Source organism: Pelobates fuscus, chromosome 9 (assembly GCF_036172605.1).
Source record: "Pelobates fuscus isolate aPelFus1 chromosome 9, aPelFus1.pri, whole genome shotgun sequence".
Classification (NCBI taxonomy): domain Eukaryota; kingdom Metazoa; phylum Chordata; class Amphibia; order Anura; family Pelobatidae; genus Pelobates; species Pelobates fuscus.
Window position 1 is genome coordinate 7742267 of NC_086325.1, and position 22542 is coordinate 7764808.

Consider the following 22542-nt stretch of genomic DNA (forward strand, 5'->3'; position numbering starts at 1 on the left):
CCCACTGGAAGGCTATCCCAGGTATCTAATACCCTTTCTATATCACTGTTACTGCTTCCACTGGGAGGTAATTCCAGGTATCTACTACCCTTTCTATATCACTGTTACTGCTCCCACTGGAAGGCTATTCCAGGTATCTACTACCCTTTCTATATCACTGTTACTGCTTCCACTGGAGAGCTATTCCAGGTATCTACTACCCTTTCTATAGCACTGTTACTGCTCCCACTGGAAGGCTATTCCAGGAATCTACTACCCTTTCTATATCACTGTTACTGCTCCCACTGGAAGGCTATTCCAGGTATCTACTGCCCTTTCTATAGCACTGTTACTGCTCCCACTGGAAGGCTATCCCAGGTATCTACTACCCTTTCCCTAAAGCATAACTCACACTAGTTTGATCAGTACATTTTCTGATGGTTTAACTCTATGCTTCCAATTATGTAATTTAAATTTGTTATAAATCACAAATTATTGCTATTGTTTTTTTTTTGTTTTTTTTTACTGAAATTGTCTCATTCTTTATTTAACCCCTTAGTTTTTCCATGTTAATTGAGAGAATAGAGTCTTACAGGGTGCCCTGGGCAGCGAATCATTTGAGTCAATAAGATCCGCTCCCTTTCCATTCATGTGATTCTCTGTACAATAGTCCATCTGTCCCTGTCGCTGTAACTGGATAGTGTTACTGTATCCTCTGCCAAAGGCTGAATCTTTCGCATGTAACAAGCACCTCCTTCTCCCCAGCTGTTATAAGGTGGGGGGTTCACAGTACAGGACACACCTTGACTGCTGATACCTTCTCCCAGCAACAGTGCGCAGCCAGACATCTCTCGCCTGAGCTCGATACAGCGTACCATCCTCCAGATCAACAGACAAACATGTCGACAGGTACGTCAGAGCATCCTCTCCACTGCACAACAAGCACACTAATTCTCCAGGCACGTCTCCAGACACCAGTTATTGTTATTATTATTATTATTATTATTATTTATAAAGGGCCAACATTTTATGCAACACCACACAATCACCGGAGACATCCATTTAATTGCTTACAATCTATAGTCTCCTGCTACTTAAGGGGTTAATATGATATATCCATTTCCAATTCTGTCAAGGCTGCAGTGAAATTAGTTCAGATTGTAAGCTCTTTTGGGCAGGGCTAGCGTCACCTGCTGTTCCTGTGTGTCAAACATGTTCTTTTAGAATGACACAGTTCGTCTTGTTAACCTTTTGTACAGCGCTAAAGAATATGTTAGAGCTATATAAATAATTTGTAATTATAGAGAGAAAAAAAAACCACAGTATATTTTTTTTATTTTGATCACATCTGAGTGATTTTAACAGGTTGTGACTAATAAGGTAAAGTGATCACAAGATGTTTCTAGTTTGCAAAATGTATTAACATTATTTAGATAGCGCCAACATGTTCTGCAGTGTTGTACAATGGCTATTTTGATAAAACGAATGAAACAAACACACAATGACACAGATGCTCTGTGTACTGCCGCCTACGGACATGGTCTCCCACAGCAACTGATCCCAGAAAATGAAGATCTTTTTCACAGTTTGTTTTATAATATTCGCTGACCAGTCGTGTGTCACAAGAATAATCCCAAATATTCCCATTTAAATCCACGTAATAAGACATCTGTGGGTTTCAAACTCAAGGAAATCGGTCTCGATGAAAATGCTTGTTCTTGGGTAGAACATTGGCTTAAAAACAGAATACAAAGAGTTGTCGTTAATGGTAAATTTTCAAGCTGGACAGAGGTGGCAAGTGGTGTCCCTCAGGGGTCTGTTCTGGGACCCCTTCTATTTAACATTTTTATAAATGATCTTGAAGACAGCATTGAAAGTCATGTTTCAGTGTTTGCAGATGACACAAAACTTTGTAAAATAATACAATGTGAGCAAGATATTACTTTGCTGCAGAAGGATTTAGATAGACTGGGGGACTGGGCACTCAAATGGCAGATGAAATTTAATGTTGAAAAATGCAAAGTTATGCACTTCGGCGTAAAGAATACACAAGCAACGTATACCCTTAATGGAAGCGAATTAGGGATAACAACACACGAAAAGGACTTGGGAATTGTTATAGACAACAAACTATGCAACAATGTGCAATGTCAATCAGCAGTGGCCAAGGCCAGTAAGGTATTGTCATGCATGAAAAAGGGCATTCATTCTCGGGACGAGAATATCATTTTGCCTCTCTATAAATCACTGGTAAGACCACATATTGAATATGCTGTGCAATTTTGGGCACCTGTTCTAAAGAAGGATATCATGGCACTAGAAAAAGTGCAGAGGCGGGCTACAAAATTAATAAAAGGAATGGAACATATCAGCTATGAAGAAAGGTTAACAAATTTAAACCTATTTAGTTTAGAAAAACGTCGCCTGAGAGGGGATATGATAACATTATACAAATATATTCGGGGCCAATACAAACCATTGTGTGGAAATCTATTCACAAACCGGACTTTACATAGGACACGAGGCCATGCGTTTAGACTGGAAGAAAGAAGATTTCGTCTAAGGCAAAGGAAAGGTTTTTTTACTGTAAGAACAATCAGGATGTGGAATTCTCTGCCTGAAGAAGTGGTTTTATCAGAGTCCATACAGATGTTCAAACAGCTACTAGATGCATACTTGCAAAGACAGAATATTCAAGGATATAATCTTTCAATGTAGGGTAATAACTGCTTGATTCAAGGATAAATCTGACTGCCATTCTGGGGTCAAGAAGGAATTTTTTGTCCTAGCTTGTTGCAAAATTGTGCTTCAAACTTGTTTTTTTTTTTTTTTTTTTTTTTTTTTTTTTTTTTCTTTTCTTTTGGATCAACAGCAAAAAACAGGTGTGAGGAAGGCTGAACTTGATGGACGCAAGTCTCTTTTCAGCTATCTAACTATGTAACTATGTAACTAGTAAGATACATATTATATCACTGTATTGCCCCCTGTGGAATCCTGAGGAATATGTTTACAAAATACAATTAATAATAACCGGAAAAGAGGAAAACAGACTGTAAAACACACACGTGCTCTAATTAATTACCAATCTATGCGGTACTAAAACAGTACTTAAATTCGTGAATAAACCCCATACTGGATAATCAGTAATAATAAATAGCAGTCTGGGTACATCCCTATTATTATTTTACTACTGCAATATCTTATTTATTGGGTTGCATTCAAAATATGTAAAAAATGTGATATCACATCCCGACCACCACCACCACGAATCCACGAATCCACGCGATAAGTGATATATTGGCATTTGTACGATAACCAAAGCTTCCGTCTCAGACTAATGATTAATACACACAGATCTGGAGACCAGGTGATGAGTGTCGCCGACACAGATGCCAAATCACTGGTGGGTTTCTGGTTTTTCTCTGCTGGGAATTGACACGACATTTGCACGATTCAGGCTAAAATTTGTAAATCGGAAAAATTAGAGAGTTTACATTTTTTTTCTAGTTTGGCGAAGTTGTGTTTTTTATTTTTATTTAAAATTTACAATTTACTTGATATACAAAAAGCGGTTGTTTAGTACGAGTTCCTTCTTCAAACCATCTCCTGGCGAGCTGTAAACTGCAGCAAGACAAAGTGATGTTAGTTGTATCTAGACTGAGAGCAGATCAGATCTTTGTAGAGAAACACGAAAACATTTAAAAAAAAAAACTGTATTTTTAGATCAATGATAATGTTCGGAGCTGTCTGGCCCTATAATACGTGGATACAGCCTCGCCCTTCAATCGATCTCTATATACAACCTGGCTGCACCCAATATTCACATACTGTGTAAACCATGAACTGGGTTGTAAGAATGTATAGCTTTATAACACGAGAATCTGCCCAGTCCCCTAGAGACACTGAGAATCTGCCCAGTCACCTAGAGACACTGAGAATCTGCCCAGTCACCTAGAGACACTGAGAATCTGCCAGACGTTTCTTAGTATTGGGGCATCCACCACTAAAACCTCATAAATCCTACTGATAAAAGTGTGGAGAAGTTTGTCATAGATAAGAAATAGACATGTGCAATTTATTTCGGTCCAAATTTAAATGCGAATTGCCGAATGTCCGAAGTCCTGAACTTCGGAAGTTCTGAAACAAACCAAAGTGCCGAATTGCTACCTCTAACCCTAACCCTACCTTTAACCCTACCCCTAACCTGAACCATAACTTAACCATAAGGGTTAAGGGTAGAGGTAGGGTTAGGGTAAGGGTTTTGGGGTAGGGTCAGGGAATTGCCGAACCGAACCAAATTTTTTGCCCATGCACATCCCTAAAATATATTATACGGCCAGTCACACTCTGGTCATACACATCCCAGATTCTGGCAGGCGGTCCCTGCCTCACACCAACAGTCATCGTGTGAATGCCAGTGTTGATTCTGTGTAGGCTTGCAACATATAATATATTCTATTGAACTTGCATCTAACAATGACGATTCACTGTTTATACCATTTTCGCTGAAACCGCATAATAAGATTTACAATAAGAATTTTAAGGAAATCTCGTGATCTGCTCTCTCTCCCTAGTGGCAGGAAGTGACCATAAGAAATGCAGCGGAGACGGGAAACATGAGCACAAGCATGAAGGACATGGCCACGGCCATGGCCACTGCAAAGGACACAAGGTACGACAATCCCACGGGTATTTTATTAAATGACGGGGTCTCCAGAAAGAGACCTGTGATGGGATTCACTCAGTGGCTGCTTAACCCAGTATGTTGTCGTTCTAGGGGGAGCACGGCAAAGGACACTCCAGTGACTCCAGCAGCTCCAGTAGCTCCAGCGGAAGTGACTGTGAGGGAAAGGTAAGAAACCCCAACGCATTTCTCTGTAAATTCAAAGAACTTCTACCCCAGCCTGCTTCTCGCAATGAAATGTGCCTTATCTTAACTTCAATGGATTTAAAAAACAACAATTTAGCAGATATAGCACCAATGAAAACATGCATTCATTTAATTCAGATTTTTTTTTCAATGGGGATATATCTAAAAACAGCTTCCTAAAGCTGCAGATCTCGTCTGCAGGCTCTGTATGTCCTCCCGTTTTCCCTGGCCCAGACATAGGTAGTCCGCGGAGGGCTAAAGTGGGCTTTGTGGACGACAGGCTCGCTCTTCTAGACACCATGAAGTGACACAAACGGCTTTCACAGTACACCCCACCTGCTCATAGCACCCAGACAGATAGATAGATGGGCGGATGGGATGTCTAGCAAGAAAGTATTTTCTGCTAAAAAGAGAAATAAACCGAAACCCTGTTTATTAATTAAACGTCGAGCAGCGCACATTTCTTATACGCCCTTATTTATCGTTCTGCTAGTCACGTTGGTCACTTCTGGCACTTTGACAACACAAACATTCTCTAAAATAAAGACTGAACATGCAGTGATCCCTCCGTGCGGTCCGCCCTGTGTAATTACAATATGGAGCACAGGTTGTCCTAAAAGATTATGCAGAATTCTTCCAAAAGAGGTGTTTGTGCCTTCTCCTCAGGTGGCAAACCAACTCATTCCTATAATTATTAACTTGTAATGTCCCCTCAATGTCTGTATAAAAGGCCCATTCAGACTGACATTTCACCCTTTTTACCAAACACACAAAACATTCACTAAATTGCAGATTCCATAAAGCTGGGCTGGCCGTCAGGCTATTTGTGGACATTACCCAGAGGTGAAGGTTTTAATCACACGATTTATTGGTAGATAAATGAACACTCCTGGTTCTAAACATTGTGCAAGCCTTTTATCAATTTCTAAGCGACACAATGAGATAATAGCACGTTACAGATCACAGTCTAAAACCCACTGAAAAGGGTGTTTCAATTAAACCATATCATGACAAGACTGTCATTTTAACCCATTAACCACATCACAGTCATTGAGTCCCTTTAACCCATTAACCACGTCACTGTCATTGAGTCCCTTTAACCCATTAACCACGTCCCTGGCATTGGGTCCCTTTAACCCATTAACCACGTCCCTGTCATAGGTCCCTTTAACCCATTAACCACGTCCCTGTCATTAGGTCCCATTAACCACGTCCCTGTCATTAGGTCCCTTTAACCCATTAACCACGTCCCTGTCATTCGGTCCCTTTAACCCATTAACCACATCACTGTCATTGGGTTCCTTTAACCCATTAACCACGTCCCAGTCATTGGGTCCCTTTAACCCATTAACCACGTCCCAGTCATTGGGTCCCTTTAACCCATTAACCACGGCACTGTCATTGGATCCCTTTAACCCATTAACCATGTCCCTGTCATTGGGTCCCTTTAACCGATTAACCACATCCCTGTCATTGGGTCCCTTTAACCCATTAACCACATCCCTGTCATTGGGTCCCTTTAACCCATTAACCATGTCCCTGTTATTGGGTCCCTTTAACCCATTAACCATGTCCCTGTCATTGGGTTCCTTTAATCCATTTACCATGTCCCTGGCATTAGGTCCCTTTAACCCATTAACCACGTCCCTGTCATAGGTCCCTTTAACCCATTAACCACATCACTGTCCTTGGGTTCCTTTAACCCATTAACCACGTCCCTGTCATTAGGTCCCATTAACCACGTCCCTGTCATTAGGTCCCTTTAACCCATTAACCACGTCCCTGTCATTAGGTCCCATTAACCACGTTCCTGTCATTAGGTCCCATTAACCATGTCCCTGTCATTGGGTCCCTTTAACCCATTAACCACATCACTGTCATTGGGTTCCTTTAACCCATTAACCATGTCCCTGTCATTGGGTCCCTTTAACCCATTAACCACGTCCCAGTCATTGGGTCCCTTTAACCCATTAACCATGTCCCTGTCATTGGGTCCCTTTAACCCATTAACCACATCACTGTCATTGGGTTCCTTTAACCCATTAACCACGTCCCAGTCATTGGGTCCCTTTAACCCATTAACCACGTCCCAGTCATTGGGTCCCTTTAACCCATTAACCACGTCCCAGTCATTGGGTCCCTTTAACCCATTAACCATGTCCCTGTCATTGGGTCCCTTTAACCCATTAACCATGTCCCTGTCATTGGGTCCCTTTAACCCATTAACCATGTCCCTGTCATTGGGTCCCTTTAACCCATTAACCATGTCCCTGTCATTGGGTCCCTTTAACCCCTTAAGGACACATGACATGTGTGACATGTCATGATTCCCTTTTATTCCAGAAGTTTGGTCCTTAAGGGGTTAACCGATTAACCACATCCCTGTCATTGGGTCCCTTTAACCCATTAACCACATCCCTGTCATTGGGTCCCTTTAACCCATTAACCATGTCCCTGTTATTGGGTCCCTTTAACCCATTAACCATGTCCCTGTCATTGGGTTCCTTTAATCCATTTACCATGTCCCTGGCATTAGGTCCCTTTAACCCATTAACCACGTCCCTGTCATAGGTCCCTTTAACCCATTAACCACATCACTGTCCTTGGGTTCCTTTAACCCATTAACCACGTCCCTGTCATTAGGTCCCATTAACCACGTCCCTGTCATTAGGTCCCATTAACCACGTTCCTGTCATTAGGTTCCATTAACCACGTTCCTGTCATTAGGTCCCATTAACCATGTCCCTGTCATTGGGTCCCTTTAACCCATTAACCACATCACTGTCATTGGGTTCCTTTAACCCATTAACCATGTCCCTGTCATTGGGTTCCTTTAACCCATTAACCACATCCCTGTCATTGGGTCCCTTTAACCCATTAACCATGTCCCAGTCATTGGGTCCCTTTAACCCATTAACCATGTCCCTGTCATTGGGTCCCTTTAACCGATTAACCACATCCCTGTCATTGGGTCCCTTTAACCCATTAACCACATCCCTGTCATTGGGTCCCTTTAACCCATTAACCACATCCCTGTCATTGGGTCCCTTTAACCCATTAACCACATCCCTGTCATTGGGTCCCTTTAACCCATTAACCACATCCCTGTCATTGGGTCCCTTTAACCCATTAACCATGTCCCTGTCATTAGGTCCCTTTAACCCATTAACCACGTCCCTGTCATTAGGTCCCTTTAACCATGTCACTGTTGTCACATGGCTGACTGTCACACTGTTCTGTCTCCTGCAGCCACACGGTGAAGGCCACGTTCACAAGAAGAAGGAGAAGAAGTTGCACAAGGATAAGAAGCCCAAAGATAAGAAGGACAAAAAGGAGAAATGTGAAAAAAAGCACTAAACGTCTGGTCTGTTTTGACATAATTCCTGTACAATGAGCTGAATGGTTCGTTCAGCAATGAAACAGTTAAACCATAAGTCTGTTCCCATAATAAATACTGAGCCTTAAGCCAGCAGGGGATCATGGAACATGTAGTTTATATGAGATCTAAAATATATTTGAATGCAGGGAGCAGGTGTGGGCAATCATTGGCACCCTCTGTGCTGTATATACTACCACTCTCATGAAGCTTAGCCAGCCTTCTACCTTGCTGAGCACCGTGAGGCGTGCCTTAGATTGCCTGTACGAGCCAGACCCCATTCTCTCTCCATTAACAGCCCCAGAATACAGTGTAACAATGTCAAATAAAACTTCTGAATACTACTGTGTTTATTTTGTGAATATAATCCCTAATTCATTCAAATGCCTCAACGTTAAGCACCATAACAACTATAGCGTGTGCCAGGAGTTTCAGCTCTCTCTCCTGAGCTAAAACCTGCCAATCACTCTCAGCCAACCAACGGGCTTAGCTTCCAGCACTCATAGAGAAAAGGTGACCAGGTGCCTGGCAGACCTCCGGTAAATTGTCAAAACGTTGGCAAGCCATTTTTCTAGTTACATTGGGGGCTGCCAAGGCAGTCTGAGTAACATAACCACTACAGAACGATGTAGTAGTTATGGTGCCTGGAATGTTCCTTTAATATAATTATGCGTGTTGCAAGAAGGTGGCACGTTTATTAGAGTATGGAGTTAAAATCTGACCCAAGGTTTGTCTTTACTATATGAAGACAATATACAGGGGGGATTATTCAGTAGCCAGTAAATTGCTGTGAATCCAACTGTGTGAGATTTTGTAAACACTTCCCATATATTATGCCCACATGTATATTTAAATTTCAATGGCAATTTGAGAATTTGCATTTTCTTAAATACAAAACTTGCACAAACCATAGGCATTTGACCCCGCTTTTGTACATTTTAGATCCCCTGCTATATTATATTAGATTTTCTATGGCTATTGTACTCCAATTCCATAAGAACGTGTCTCAAGGAATAAATGCGTATTAACAGAAATGTATTGTTAGATTTAGTTGCCATTTGTGAAACCCACCTGTCAAATATTAGTTGTGCTTTTTTCTTTTCGCAAAGGGAAGGGATTAAGTGACAATGCTGAATTTTATGACTATTTTCTATGGAGGCTGCAAACCAGAGATGCTGAAAATCCAAATTGAATTGTCCCACAAATGCATCATCCCAGGGACAGAATAATCTGCTACTGTAATGGGGTCCTGGCACCATCGCCTGGTTTAATGTAGAATTGTTAGGAGTCAATAGTGTTATAATGCATTAATAGGGCTAATTTCATCCAACGATGGCTGGCTCAGAGTGTTGGGGAAGGTTAGCCTGCAACTCTTAGCTGACAGGGTTGAGTCAATGCCTCGATCTCTAACACAATAAACCATGAGTGTCACAAAATAGGCATTTATGGTGGGGTTGTCACTATAAAACAACTATCCAAAGCAATTGAACGAACATTCTGAACCTAAATACAGAGCTAAAAAAACAGAAAGTGGTTTATTCTCTAAAAAAATCTGATCAGAATACTAAATTAGAGCAAAAATTGCCCCTAGCTCATCAAATCTTACTTTTGGACAAAATCTTGCAAATCATTTTTAAATTCCCTACAATTTGGGCCTTCCTAAAGTCACAGTCAGTAAGGCCTGTATAATTACAGCACACCTCAGAGACACACACATTATAGGGGAGAGACAATCAACGTGGGGTAACAAACGGCAACACTGATGCTCAGTCAAAAACCCAGCAGCCGACTACAGCCTACATTTGTTGGATACGATTTTACGATTTTTAAATTAATGTTTTTGGATAAACTTTGAAATATATTTTTTCAACATATTAAAATATATCATAAAAATACCAAATTTAAAAATATTACAAAATTAAGAAAATTCATTTTAAAAACTTGAACTACAAAGCAAAGAGGACGAACGGTAAATATTAGTCATAACATGCCATAACACTAGTTAAAAACAATTTACTTGCAAAATAAAGTTACAATAAATGTGTTTTTGGTCAATATTGAGCAAAGGTACATTTTATTTGATAAAATTTTCATATTTACTACATTTATAAAGGTGATCTATATTATAGCCATTACTTATCATTAGACCTGTCTTTTTCCTCTTGTTAAATAAATCCCAAAGGAATGTATACGATGAGTCGCCCTGTTTGGTGCATGTACCGGGTTGGCCAGGATTCAGAGTAGGATTTGACAGGTAAATAAAGTATGTGTTAGTAGTTCTATTATTTCATTGCAGGTATATATCATAACTGAGTCTTGGGAAATCCTAATTTCTCAAAGGTACAACAAATTAACCGGAGATAATGTATCATGTCTGATGAAGCTCATTGTCAAAAGGTAAAATTGTCATTTCTGGGGTATAGAATTTCTGCAAATAATTCACTGGTGCCAATTGCACCATCTGGTGCGGGATGACCTCACACAGAGTTATTGGTGCAGAAATTCAATCGCTAGCTCATTGAAAAGATGTCATCTTCCGTACCTCATCAAACAAATCTCCATACGTTAAGCATTCATTGTGTGTAATATCATGAAAATTGGTTCATTGATAAAAAAAGAAAAAAATAGGTTTTGACTCCTCAAACCCTACTCTGAAATTTGCCCCCCTGTATATGGGTTCCAATAGATCCTTCAACCAGTAATGTCAATGTCTGATGACTTAGCAATATCCAAGAAACAGCAGGAACTGGAAGGTTCCAGGATCATAATGTCTATGTAAACTGCAATGTGAATCCAGGGAATATTGCATGAACACTAGGATGTAAGGCCAATGTCTTCCGTGGACTCCTCATGCCTCAAATAAATCATTAAATACGTGTGTGAGAATCTGGGGTACATAGTAGATCTCCACCCATACATCACTTTAAGTACTGCAGGCTAATGGAGGCACAAGTTGGCCCTAAATTATACAGGCTACAATTATAACCTAGAAACATAGTGTGTACAATGTGTATAGGACCACTTTTACTCAATATTGTCCTTATATTTAGAATCTGCACATGTATACATTGTAGCCGTCATGCTAAAAGAATGCTAGCTGCGCCCCCTGGGTCCTGGCACCAGGCTGCTGATGCGTGTATACTAGTTATATCTAAAAAAAAGACAAATAAAACATAACATAAATCAGGCAAAACCAAACTATGCAGTAACAAGGTGCTACGTGCGCACTGCTTACAGAGATACATTCTAAGGACGGTATAAGAGATGAGCTTTATGGCATTGGCGGGTCAGACTTGTTTCCAGAGTATATATTGCTGCACTTAAAATACATCCAGACATTGCAGCGGTTGTTTTAATGTGTTCCTATATAAAATTGTCTAGCGGCAGTTACAAGGAATAAATAAACAACAAAAAAACAAATATCTTTAATTTAAGGCAAAGAGGGTTCTGTATAAAGAGTGATTCCGGGGTAAAATCTGAATGTGGAGCAGTGACCATGGAATCTAAGCGATAGCTCCAGTTGCCCTAGAATTGGTCTTAACCCCTTCAACACCCAAATCAAGTAAAAACCATTTTTTGTGTGTTTGTAGTATGAAATCTAGTCCAAAAAGCGGCACTCCGCTTCCTACTCTAGTTATGATTTACCAGCCAGGGGAGGGACACGTTTTTCTGCCAGAAGTAACAGATTACATGCTGTAAACTTGCTGAAAATCTCACCCCTGCTTTCACTACAGGGAATTTCAATGGGGCATACCATTCCTACACAAAAATAGCATTTTTGCTTTTATACTAACATTTCAGACCCTGTGTGAAATATTACAAGATAAAAGGATATTGTATACTGTCTGAGGCATTCAATTTCCCAAATACTTTATAAAAGGCTGAACAAATAATTGAAAAATAAAAGTTGTGTAATTTTAAACAATCCGTAAAGAATTTAAATCTGTAAAGAAAATCGTTGTCTTCTGATATGTTTACATGCTAGCTATGCACCCCTTGTTTTTCCAATTGAAAGTATTCTTTAGTGAAAGGTTTAATATAAAATTCCTATTGCAAACGAGAAATAAATATTGACAATTTTCTCAATCTGTTTTAAAAAAAGGTCACAAAAAAATCCCAAATTAACACCAGGAAAAAAAAGGTTTTAATTTAAATGAACAGACAGAATACAGAATGTTCCAATTAAAAAAAAAGTAACAAGCACAACCTGGAGTATTAACTGCCACGTTCCCGTTACAGCGCAAAGAGGAACGTACAAAGTCATCTTTTAACAGCTACAGCAAGTAGCTGCAAAACATTATGGGACTTTAGCTCATTCAGTGGTACAAAAATACTATGCGGTGCAACTCACTGGGAAATGAAGGGTTAACCTATCATCGCGTAGACAAAAATCTAACCAATCACAAGCAGTGTTAGGCATCCTGACCCTGACCAGTGCCTTGTGAACTACAATTCCCAATATTCCCCACCAGTTCATGACAGGTGCAAGCAATAGCCTGCCTACTAGGCTAGAGATGATCATAGTTACAGAGATTCATGGGAGATGTGGTTCAGCAGCAGTTTGAAAGCCAAAAGGCCAATTTGCCATAGTCCACAGAAGCTATATTTCTTTCTCTTCTGTAAAAAAAGGGATTACACCTAGAGGACACCATACACAACTTTCAGGCAAATATAGAACATTATTTTGTTGGGTTTGATTGGACACTGGGCTCTCGTACAGCCATGTTGGATTGACCCTGTAATGTAGGAGATGAGAAGGGGTGTGTGTGTATTTACAGGCTGGGGAGTGGTATGGATGGAAGAGATTCAGTAACAACATAAAGTTTATGAGACTCAGCAATTTAATCCAATGTGTAGGTTTCCAGAAAAAGGGAAGTTTGAATTTTATGTCACATTGCAAACAATCCCAGTCTTTTTTATTTGGCTCATCCCTGGGATACTTGATGACATTTCCTGCACTTTGGAGAACACTGGGTTTTCGTCAAACCTGGTAAATGTGAAAGGTCAGGATGGATTGACAAAGTTCTACCGGATGGCCTTCAACCTACAAAAAGCCTCCTCGGTAAGTGTTCTAAGACGGGAGAAAACAGGATTACTGTAGCTAATGGGGAGAAGACTGGGTTGCCACATCTAAGGATTTACTGGCCCTTGATGCAGAAGTGTTTTTGCAAACACATATGAGTTCCCTATTTAAAGTATGTATTATATAAAATAGGTCCAAATGCAGAATGTGTGGAACTCAAGGGATAGAAACTGATTTTAAGAAGGGGAACGTGAGTGACACGTATCGAGCCGCCTGATGTGGGTTGAAATAGGAGACGGTGCCCATTAACGTCTCAGGATCGCACTGACATCATCTCACAAGGTGGTAGGTCAGCCAGTACATAAACAGTGGCTGCACAGCAGCAACGGCCATAGTGAGATACATCCGCAGCTGGTTCCTCGCCCCGCGAACTAGAACGCCTTCTGCAGCAGCTTCTGACAAGATTTTCAACCTCAGGGTGCGGATCTAGGGGAGACAGCAAAGGGCTGGTTATGGAACGAACAGGAAACACTGAGTAAGATCATGCTGACAGAGATGAGCAGACACTCACCATGAAAAATGCAATGGACATACAGCACCATCCAAGAACCACATAATACACAGTCTTCCCAAAAAGGAGGCCTGAAAGCACCCCCCAGATCATCCTGCATGGGGAGAGAAAGAGGGGGCATACAATTAATAGGAGAGGTTACAAGGTGCAAACAATGAGTCCCCTCAATGCACTTCTCAAATACCCCTAATGTGTATAGGAAGCGATGCACACCACATAGAAGTATATTAGTAACAGTTTTTGTTTCTTTTTAATGCAATTTGGTTTGTAGTATACAAAAAAACCTTACAATGTAAACAAATATATCTCACAGCCATCTTATTATAAACACCTCTTACTGTGTCCCATCAATACTCCTCATCCATGACAAATAGACAGGAATAGAATGGAGCCTGTATTAATAAAAGCTCTACTGACCACACTTGCAATTCGATGTAGGCTGGAGATAACTGGTGAAATATTAGCCTTGATCAGAAAGGCAGGAAATTAATCTAAGGAACTGTTTTAGATAAAGCAGGATTAACTGAATTACCATCCCCATCACATACTGAACTTAAAATATGTAGCAACACACAGAAACATAGAATCTGACGGCAGATAAGAACCATTCGGCCCATCTAGTCTGCCAAATTTTCTAAATACTTTCATTAGTCCCTGGCCTTATCTTATAGTTAGATAGCCTTATGCCTATCCCACGCATGCTTAAACTCTTTTACTGTGTTAACCTCTACCACTTCAGCTGGAAGGCTATTCCATGCATCCACTACCCTCTCAGTAAAGTGATCTTCCCATCCCCAAAGGGACACGCTGGGAGAAGTTGATCCAGTTTTAGAAAATGCGTTATATAAAGTATATATACACAAATACAAGATGCTGGACGTTCTCATTCTTTAAATGGGGACGCATAGTTTTTTCAAAATGCATTGATTCAAAGCTTTCCTATGTGAAAGGCCTAATGCCCGCACAGCATTAGGTCCCCCCACAATTTTGATGTCAGAGGAGGAGGAGCTAGCACAGAGGGATCTCGGCACTGGTATCATGTAAGTGTAAACACATTTTTTAACCCATTAATCACTGAGGTGGCCTGGAGAATAGCTTTAACCCCTTAACGCCGTTACGACGTACCATGCCGTCCCGCATTAAATGGGCTTTAAAGCCGTTGCGGCGGCATGGTACGTCGTAACGGCTTAAGCCCCCAGGAGGTCCGTTGTACTCACCTCCGCCGCGATCCTCTTCTGGGGGGCTGCCTGACAGCCCAGGCAGCCCCTCTCCGGCAAATGAGGCCCCCGGGGGCCATGTGATTGCTCTCAAAGAGCGATCACATGGCCGCCTATAGCTGGCTGTGGATCTGCCAGCAGGGGGACTGTCTAAAATATTGGACAGTCCCCCTGCTGGTAGGTAGTGTAAAAAAAAATAAAAAAAAAAAATAAACATGTTAAAAAATAAAATAAGTATATTATATATATATATATATTATATATTATATATAAAATATATATATATATATATATATCATATATATATATATGCAACGTCATACAAAGTGTATTTTAATATTAATATAAGTACATATATTAATATTAAAATACACTTAGAATGACGTTACATATATAATATGTATATATATTATATAATAGATGTACATATTCTATATAAATACATATAATTAAAATAATAAATAAAATATTGAAACAAAATTTAATATATATCGGTAACAAAATACACTTAGAATGACATTCTAAATATATCTATCTATATATAAAATACAAATAACCGCAAATATATATATATATATATATACACATACATATAATTACATAAAAGATTACATTAGTATACACATAGAATTTAAATACCTATAAATGCATATATATTACAATTCCACGTGTAGATTTAAGTAATTTTTTAACATAATTATGTCAGTGGATTAATTAAAATTTGATTGACATGCCTGACAACACAGGGAGAAAGTGCAAGAATTTAATTCGCAAGCACTATATTTGACCCTGTAACTCTCCAAGACACCATAAAACCTGTACATGGGGGGTACTGTTTTACTCAGGAGACTTCGCTGAACTTAAATATTAGTGTTTCAAACGGGTAAATTGTATTACAATGATGATATTTTAAGTAAAAGTTCCTTTTTTTGCATTTTTTACAAATGAACGGCACTTTTATGGACTATATTATTGTTGTAATATGTTTTACTGTTTTAAAACACTAATATTTGTGTTTAGTGAAGTCTCCCGAGAATAACAGTACCCCCCATGTACAGATTTTATGGTGTTTTGGAAAGTTAGAGAGTCACATATAAGGCTTGCATTTCATTTTTTTCACATTGAAATTTGCCCGATTGGTTATGTTGCCTTTGAGAGCGTATGGTAGCCCAGGAATGAGAATGACCCCCATGATGGCATACCATTTGCAAAAGTAGACAACCCGAGGTATTGCAAGTGGGGTATGTCCAGTCTTTCTTAGTAGCCACTTAGTCACAAACACCAAATATTTGTTTTTTGCTTTTTTCACACAAAAACAAATATGAACGCTAACTTTGGCCAGTGTTTGTGACTAAGTGGCTACTAAAAAGACTAAACATACCCCACTTTCAATACCTTGGCTTGTCTACTTTTTCAAATGCTATGCCATTATGGGGGTAATTCTCATTCCTGGCTACCACACCGTCTCAAAGGTAACATTACTAATCTGGAAAATTTCTATTTGAAAATGGAACGTTCTATATTTGACCCTGTAACTTTTCAAAACAACATAAAACCTGTTAATGGGGGGGTACTGTTGTACTCGTGACACATCGCGGATTACAAATATGTGCATTTTTTTGCAGTAAAATCTAACAGTATTATGACATTCACAGTTAAAATGTCAGAGGCAAATGCAAATTTTTTTTAAAAAAAAAATCTTATTTTCTCACATTTTTTTTAAATTTTATTCATAATAAATTATGTTACATATATGAATACCGGTAGTTAATGATAAATTAAAGCCCTGTTTCTCCTGAACAAAATGATATATAATAAGTGTGGGTGCATATAATTTGAAAGAGGGGAACTACGGGTGAACAGACATATAGCGCAAATTCTAGTTTTTGTTTACGTTTTGTTTTGATCAGAACGTGCACTATTGACTCCGTCCTGAAGGGGTTAAGGCAAAAGGATACTATAGAATTAGGAATACAGTTTATATTCCTAATGCTTCAGTGTCATTATTTAGAAGAAAAATAAAATAAATATCCCCCCTACACCACAAAATAAAACAAACCAGAATACACCCCCCCCCCCCCCCCCCCAACCTTCCCAGTAAAACCCGTCAAATTCAACAATTCACCTAAGACCACTTTGATGAATAAACGAAAGACTCACCCTACATATTTGTATCCGGCAAATGCTATGAGATCCACGGTGGTCAGGTCAGTGTTTACGGTTACCAAGTACAAGCTGAGAAGGATGGCAAACACCTCCACTATAAGCCAAGCCAGAGCAGAACTTGCCTGCATTCCCAGGATCTCTGGGGAGAAACTGCAAACAAGAATCGAGAGAAGGTTGGATAAAGATCTATTATACAGTAAGGATCTCATCCTTGTAGAGAAGTCCGTGATTTGTCATTTTTGCATGGTCAAAGCGCGTGATCACATTATCTAGGCCAGTGTGGGGAGTGAGGGTTTTTAAAAAGATAAAAAAATTGAGGCAGGAAGGAAGCAATCTTGCCCTGTGCCTGCGAGGGAGAAGATTTCTATGTCTGTTGTTAGTGTGCAGATGACAGATGCAATATATGCACAGAATTGACACTGGCACTCTCAAACAGAGTTCTGGGCCCCCAATGTCACGTATGGGAGTACATAAAAAGTCCTTGCTCCATAACCACTTCTAAAATCAAAAGTCACTATTTTGCTTTAGGCAACTATTTAAAAAGAGTGACACCTAGTGTCAAAAGAGTAAATTTACAAACCTACAAACATTGTTATTCACAAAAGCATGCTCTATTGAAAACACAGAGTGATTTGAAAGTGAATGTAAAGTTGCACTGTATTTAAATATTTCTATAACACATTTTTACTAGAATCCATTTTTATATATGGTTTTATAGCTTACAAATATGTTAAGAGTATATTTACTAAACTTTTTATCAAATAAGTGCTCAATGTATCAATGTGGATAAAATTGGGAAGAGGAAGGGTTATTGCTGCAGTTAAGATGGCCCATAGATTAACACTAAATGGAGAGATGGCACTAGAGGACGGTACCCGACCCACATACCTAGCTCAAACTATAGTGTCTTATTGCTTAGAGCGTGTCTCCAAGCTGCCCTTTTTCTGCTTGGTACAACTAAAAAGTGTCTTATATTTCAGGCAGTCCTGATGAAGATGCCGATTAGTGCGCTCACAGCACACCCTGTCATGCTCTCACCTGTTTTGTGTTCCCAGAGCCAATCCAGCCACAAGGATGTATGTAATGAACGCCATGACTGTAGGGAAACAAGAAGTGACACTTTATACCAATGAATAGCTACATGGGAGCAGGACGGATATTAACCAAACTGCAGTGGTAAGAGTTAAACCCATGCATTATGTAGTGATAGATGTACCATGTGTGCTGACACAAACCTGGAATGTACAGATCAGGGGCATTCACATCAAACCTTGGAGCCACCGGGGTGTCCTGCTGGTATCGCACCTCCCAATTCTAAAAAAACAGGGATTCAAAGAACAGGCATGAGACCGACTCACACAATGTGTGATTTCTATTATGGCAGTATAACATCCACATACAGAAACCTGCAGGAGAGGCCAATACTTTTATACAATTAACACACACGGACACAAATGAAAACAATAACTCCTACACAGGTATTCATTCTACAGAGAGTAAACATGAAATGCGGACCCGTGGAGGCTGCCATATGCATTATTCTACCATCACCTTCACAAACGTAAGTGCTGGCACAGTCTGGCATACAATACAAATACCCCAAGAGTCACTGTATGTCCCTCATAGCCACCATGTGCTTAAACTTCCCTCAGTTGTGCATCTCACAATGCTTCAGGAGCGATCATTAATAACCAACTGGGGGTTTCTCTTTGAGCTCCATTGTAACCATAAACATGAGATTTAAAAATTCGAATTTATTTGATTTTGGTGACCATTGTAGCAACTGGAATCCAGCGTTACCCACAGGACAGTAAGGCCATACCTGGTGCATGTAAGGGAATACAAGAAGGCCAATCTTCTTCCCAACATACACAGTATCAACAGCAAAATAATACTTGAGTTTGTTCACTGGGATAATCCTATCGATCTGCAAAATGAAAATACAATGTTACAAAAAGAAGAAGAAATAGAGACACACAAACAATACATACATATATATATACATATATATATATATATATATATATACACATATATATATATATATATATATATATATATATATATATATATATATACACATATACATATACATACATATATATATATATATATATATATCTCAAACCAAGGATGGCTAGGGCTGCCCTCCCCTGAACATGCATATATTATAGGGTGCTGCTGGGTCCAATTTATACAACGTACAAAATCCAGCGCACTCGCTCATTCACTAAACAGCGATTTCCAGTCTCACAGAATGTAATAGTTTTATTTAAAGGACCACTCTAGTGCCAGGAAAACATACTCGTTTTCCTGGCACTAGAGTACCCTGAGGGTGCCCCCACCCTCAGGGACCCCCTCCCGCCGGGCTCTGGAGAGAGGAAGGGGTTAAACTTACCTCTTTTTCCAGCGCCGGGCGGGGAGCTTTCCTCCTCCTCTCCATCTTGATCGCGACGTCATCGGCTGAATGCGCATGCGCGGCAGGAGCCGCGCTCGCATTCAGCCGGTCGCATAGGAAAGCATTTACAATGCTTTCCTATGGACGCTTGCGTGCTCTCACTGTGATTTTCACAGTGAGAAGCACGCAAGCGCCTCTAGCGGCTGTCAATGAGACAGCCACTAGAGGATTTGGAGGCTGGATTAACCCTCATTATAAACATAGCAGTTTCTCTGAAACTGCTATGTTTATAAAAAAAAGGGTTAATCCTAGAGGTACCTGGCACCCAGACCACTTCATTAAGCTGAAGTGGTCTGGGTGCCTAGAGTGGTCCTTTAACACCTCACTTCGGTAAGAATAATGGGGGTTTAGTTACAGTATATGACCATAGATTGCATAAGCCTACCACAACGTCAATGTACCCCATTCTTGGCAGGTCCTACTCTAACAGCCTAATGTTGTCTGCTCTTATCAGATTAATCTTGGGAAATTCTTCCTCCTGGATACATTGATGTTGTGGTAGGCTTATGCAATATATAAACATATACTGTAACTAGACTCCCATTATTCTTACCTAGGTGAGGTGTTTGTAAATACAACTATTACATTCTGTGAGACTGGAAATCACTGTTTAGTGAATGAGCAAGTAGATGGTGTATTTTATATGTTTATATATATCATTGCTCTTGTTCTCTAGTACAACTCAAATTAATGAACCTAGTCAATAAACCTGTTTGGGGAGGGTCCTTATAACCGAGATTTCTCTGTCCATTACTTGAAAAGGGATTTAAAATACTTCAGTATTTCACAACAAACTCCCTACTAATGCCAACAATAACCATCATAAAATACATTATACATGAAAATCGTATAAATTAATCAAAAAAGAAAAACAGTTGGATAGCAATTATTATACAATTTTATATGAAGATCGTCTATTAAGAAAAGTGAACATAGTACATTATAATTAAAGTAATAAATATATTTCCAGATGGGTTTTCCTTGGGGATTCCACCAGCAGACAACCAGATGATTTGCAAATGTGTATTTTTTTAGAGAGATTAGTTACAAAGCTGGCATTTAAGTTAGATATTCAATCAGTTAGTATATTATCACAGCCTGATATGTTTTACAACAACAGAAAACCAATTAAAATATATATATAATAACAACACATAATACATATAAAAAGGTATGTACTATAGGGCAGCAATGACTAACCAATGACCTTGTCGCAGAATGGCTACGCATTCCATGTGAGATTTGGGATTATTTCATTTTGTATCAGAACTCATTACATGTATACTTACATTCTTGTCTACCATCTCCTTGCCCTGCGTGGCTAAGCTGCTCCCATACGCCATGGCGAAATTAGACATTGGCTCTGAAAGGAAAGCCTGGGTAGGGATACCCAGTGATGAAGACCCATGATTCGGAAACTCTGCGCCCTGGGGGACAGCTCCCGCACTGGTGTCATCAAACAGCTGGTGAGAAGCGGCCATGTTGGGATTGGAGCCACGCAGGCGCCTCTTGGAAGCTGAGAACACAGTGAGAAGACGGTCAGAATAAGAAACATTTGGCCATGGTAAAGGGGCGTTAGGCAAAAAAGCAACGTTAGCGTAAAGTGTTACTTCAATCATTATGTCCATTTCTGCTTTTTGAAGTGGTCATGCTGGTAGGAGTCTAGATTTGCAGGGTTTGAAAGACGGCACATCCAGAGTTATTTGTAATTGTGTACCAATTAAACACCCTGGCGCATAGAGCTTTATTCCGGACTGCCGGAGGTCAATTCTGTGCATATTTTACATCTGCTGTGTGAGCACCGCATGCATGCCACCAATATTTTCGGCTTAGCCTGCAAGGGAAATGTTATGTCTACCCTAGCTCTGTCCCTCCTTAATTGCATACTATGAGCCCCTGGCTGTTATAATATTATTATTATTATTATTAATACTATGAGCCCCTGGCGGCGATAATATTATTATTATTAATACTATGAGCCCCTGGCTGTTATAATATTATTATTACTACTACTACTACGAGCCCCTGGCTGTTATAATATTATTATGATTAATACTATGAGCCCCTGGCTGCGATAATATTATTATTATTATTATTAATACTATAAGCCCCTGGTTGCTATAATATTATTATTATTATTATTATTAATACTATGAGCCCCTGGCTCCTATAATAATAATATTATTATTATTATTAATACTATAAGCCCCTGGCTGTTATAATATTATTATTATTATTAATACTATGAGCCCCTGGTTGCTATAATATTATTAATACTATGAGCCCCTGGTTGCTATAATATTATTATTATTAATACTATAAGCCGCTGGCTGTTATGATATTATTATTATTATGATTAATACTATGAGCCCCTGGCTGCGATAATATTATTATTATGATTAATACTATAAGCCCCTGGCTGCGATATTATTATTATGATTAATACTATAAGCCCCTGGCTGTTATGATATTATTATTATTATGATTAATACTATGAGCCCCTGGCTGCGATAATATTATTATTAATACTATGAGCCCCTGGCTGCTATAATATTATTATTATTATTATTATTATTAATACTATGAGCCCCTGGCTGCTATAATATTATTATTATTAATACTATGAGCCCCAGGCTGCTATAATATTAGTATTATTAATAATACTATGAGCCCCTGGCTGCTATAATATTATTATTAATACTATGAGCCAATGGCTGTTATAATATTATTAATACTATGAGCCCCTGGCTGTTATAATATTATTATTATTAATACTGTGAGCTCCTGGCTGCTATAATATTATTATTATTATTAATACTATGAGCCCCTGGCTGCTATAATATTATTATTAATACTATGAGCCCCTGGCTGCTATAATATTA

The 22542-nt window shown here is 39.3% G+C and overlaps 2 protein-coding genes across 2 annotated transcripts in view; one reads left to right on the forward strand and one right to left on the reverse strand.

Annotated features, from left to right (window-relative positions):
• The first annotated feature begins 761 nt into the window (after positions 1-761).
• Positions 762-8569, forward strand: LOC134573433 (probable zinc transporter protein DDB_G0282067). The gene is made up of 4 exons (XM_063433194.1): positions 762-888; positions 4554-4651; positions 4757-4831; positions 8099-8569. Exons 1-4 carry the CDS (start codon positions 879-881, stop codon positions 8204-8206), a joined length of 291 nt encoding a protein of 96 aa, XP_063289264.1. The 5' UTR covers positions 762-878; the 3' UTR covers positions 8207-8569.
• A 4479-nt stretch (positions 8570-13048) lies between these two features.
• Positions 13049-22542, reverse strand: part of YIF1B (Yip1 interacting factor homolog B, membrane trafficking protein) — a 28905-nt gene continuing 19411 nt past the window's right edge. The window contains exons 3-9 of the mRNA XM_063431058.1: positions 20950-21176; positions 19025-19129; positions 18438-18516; positions 18241-18298; positions 17197-17352; positions 13820-13913; positions 13049-13734 (exon numbers count right to left, since the gene is read on the reverse strand). Coding sequence (XP_063287128.1) covers positions 13579-13734; positions 13820-13913; positions 17197-17352; positions 18241-18298; positions 18438-18516; positions 19025-19129; positions 20950-21176 — 875 coding nt within the window. The 3' untranslated portion in view covers positions 13049-13578. The remainder of the gene's footprint in view (positions 13735-13819; positions 13914-17196; positions 17353-18240; positions 18299-18437; positions 18517-19024; positions 19130-20949; positions 21177-22542) is intronic.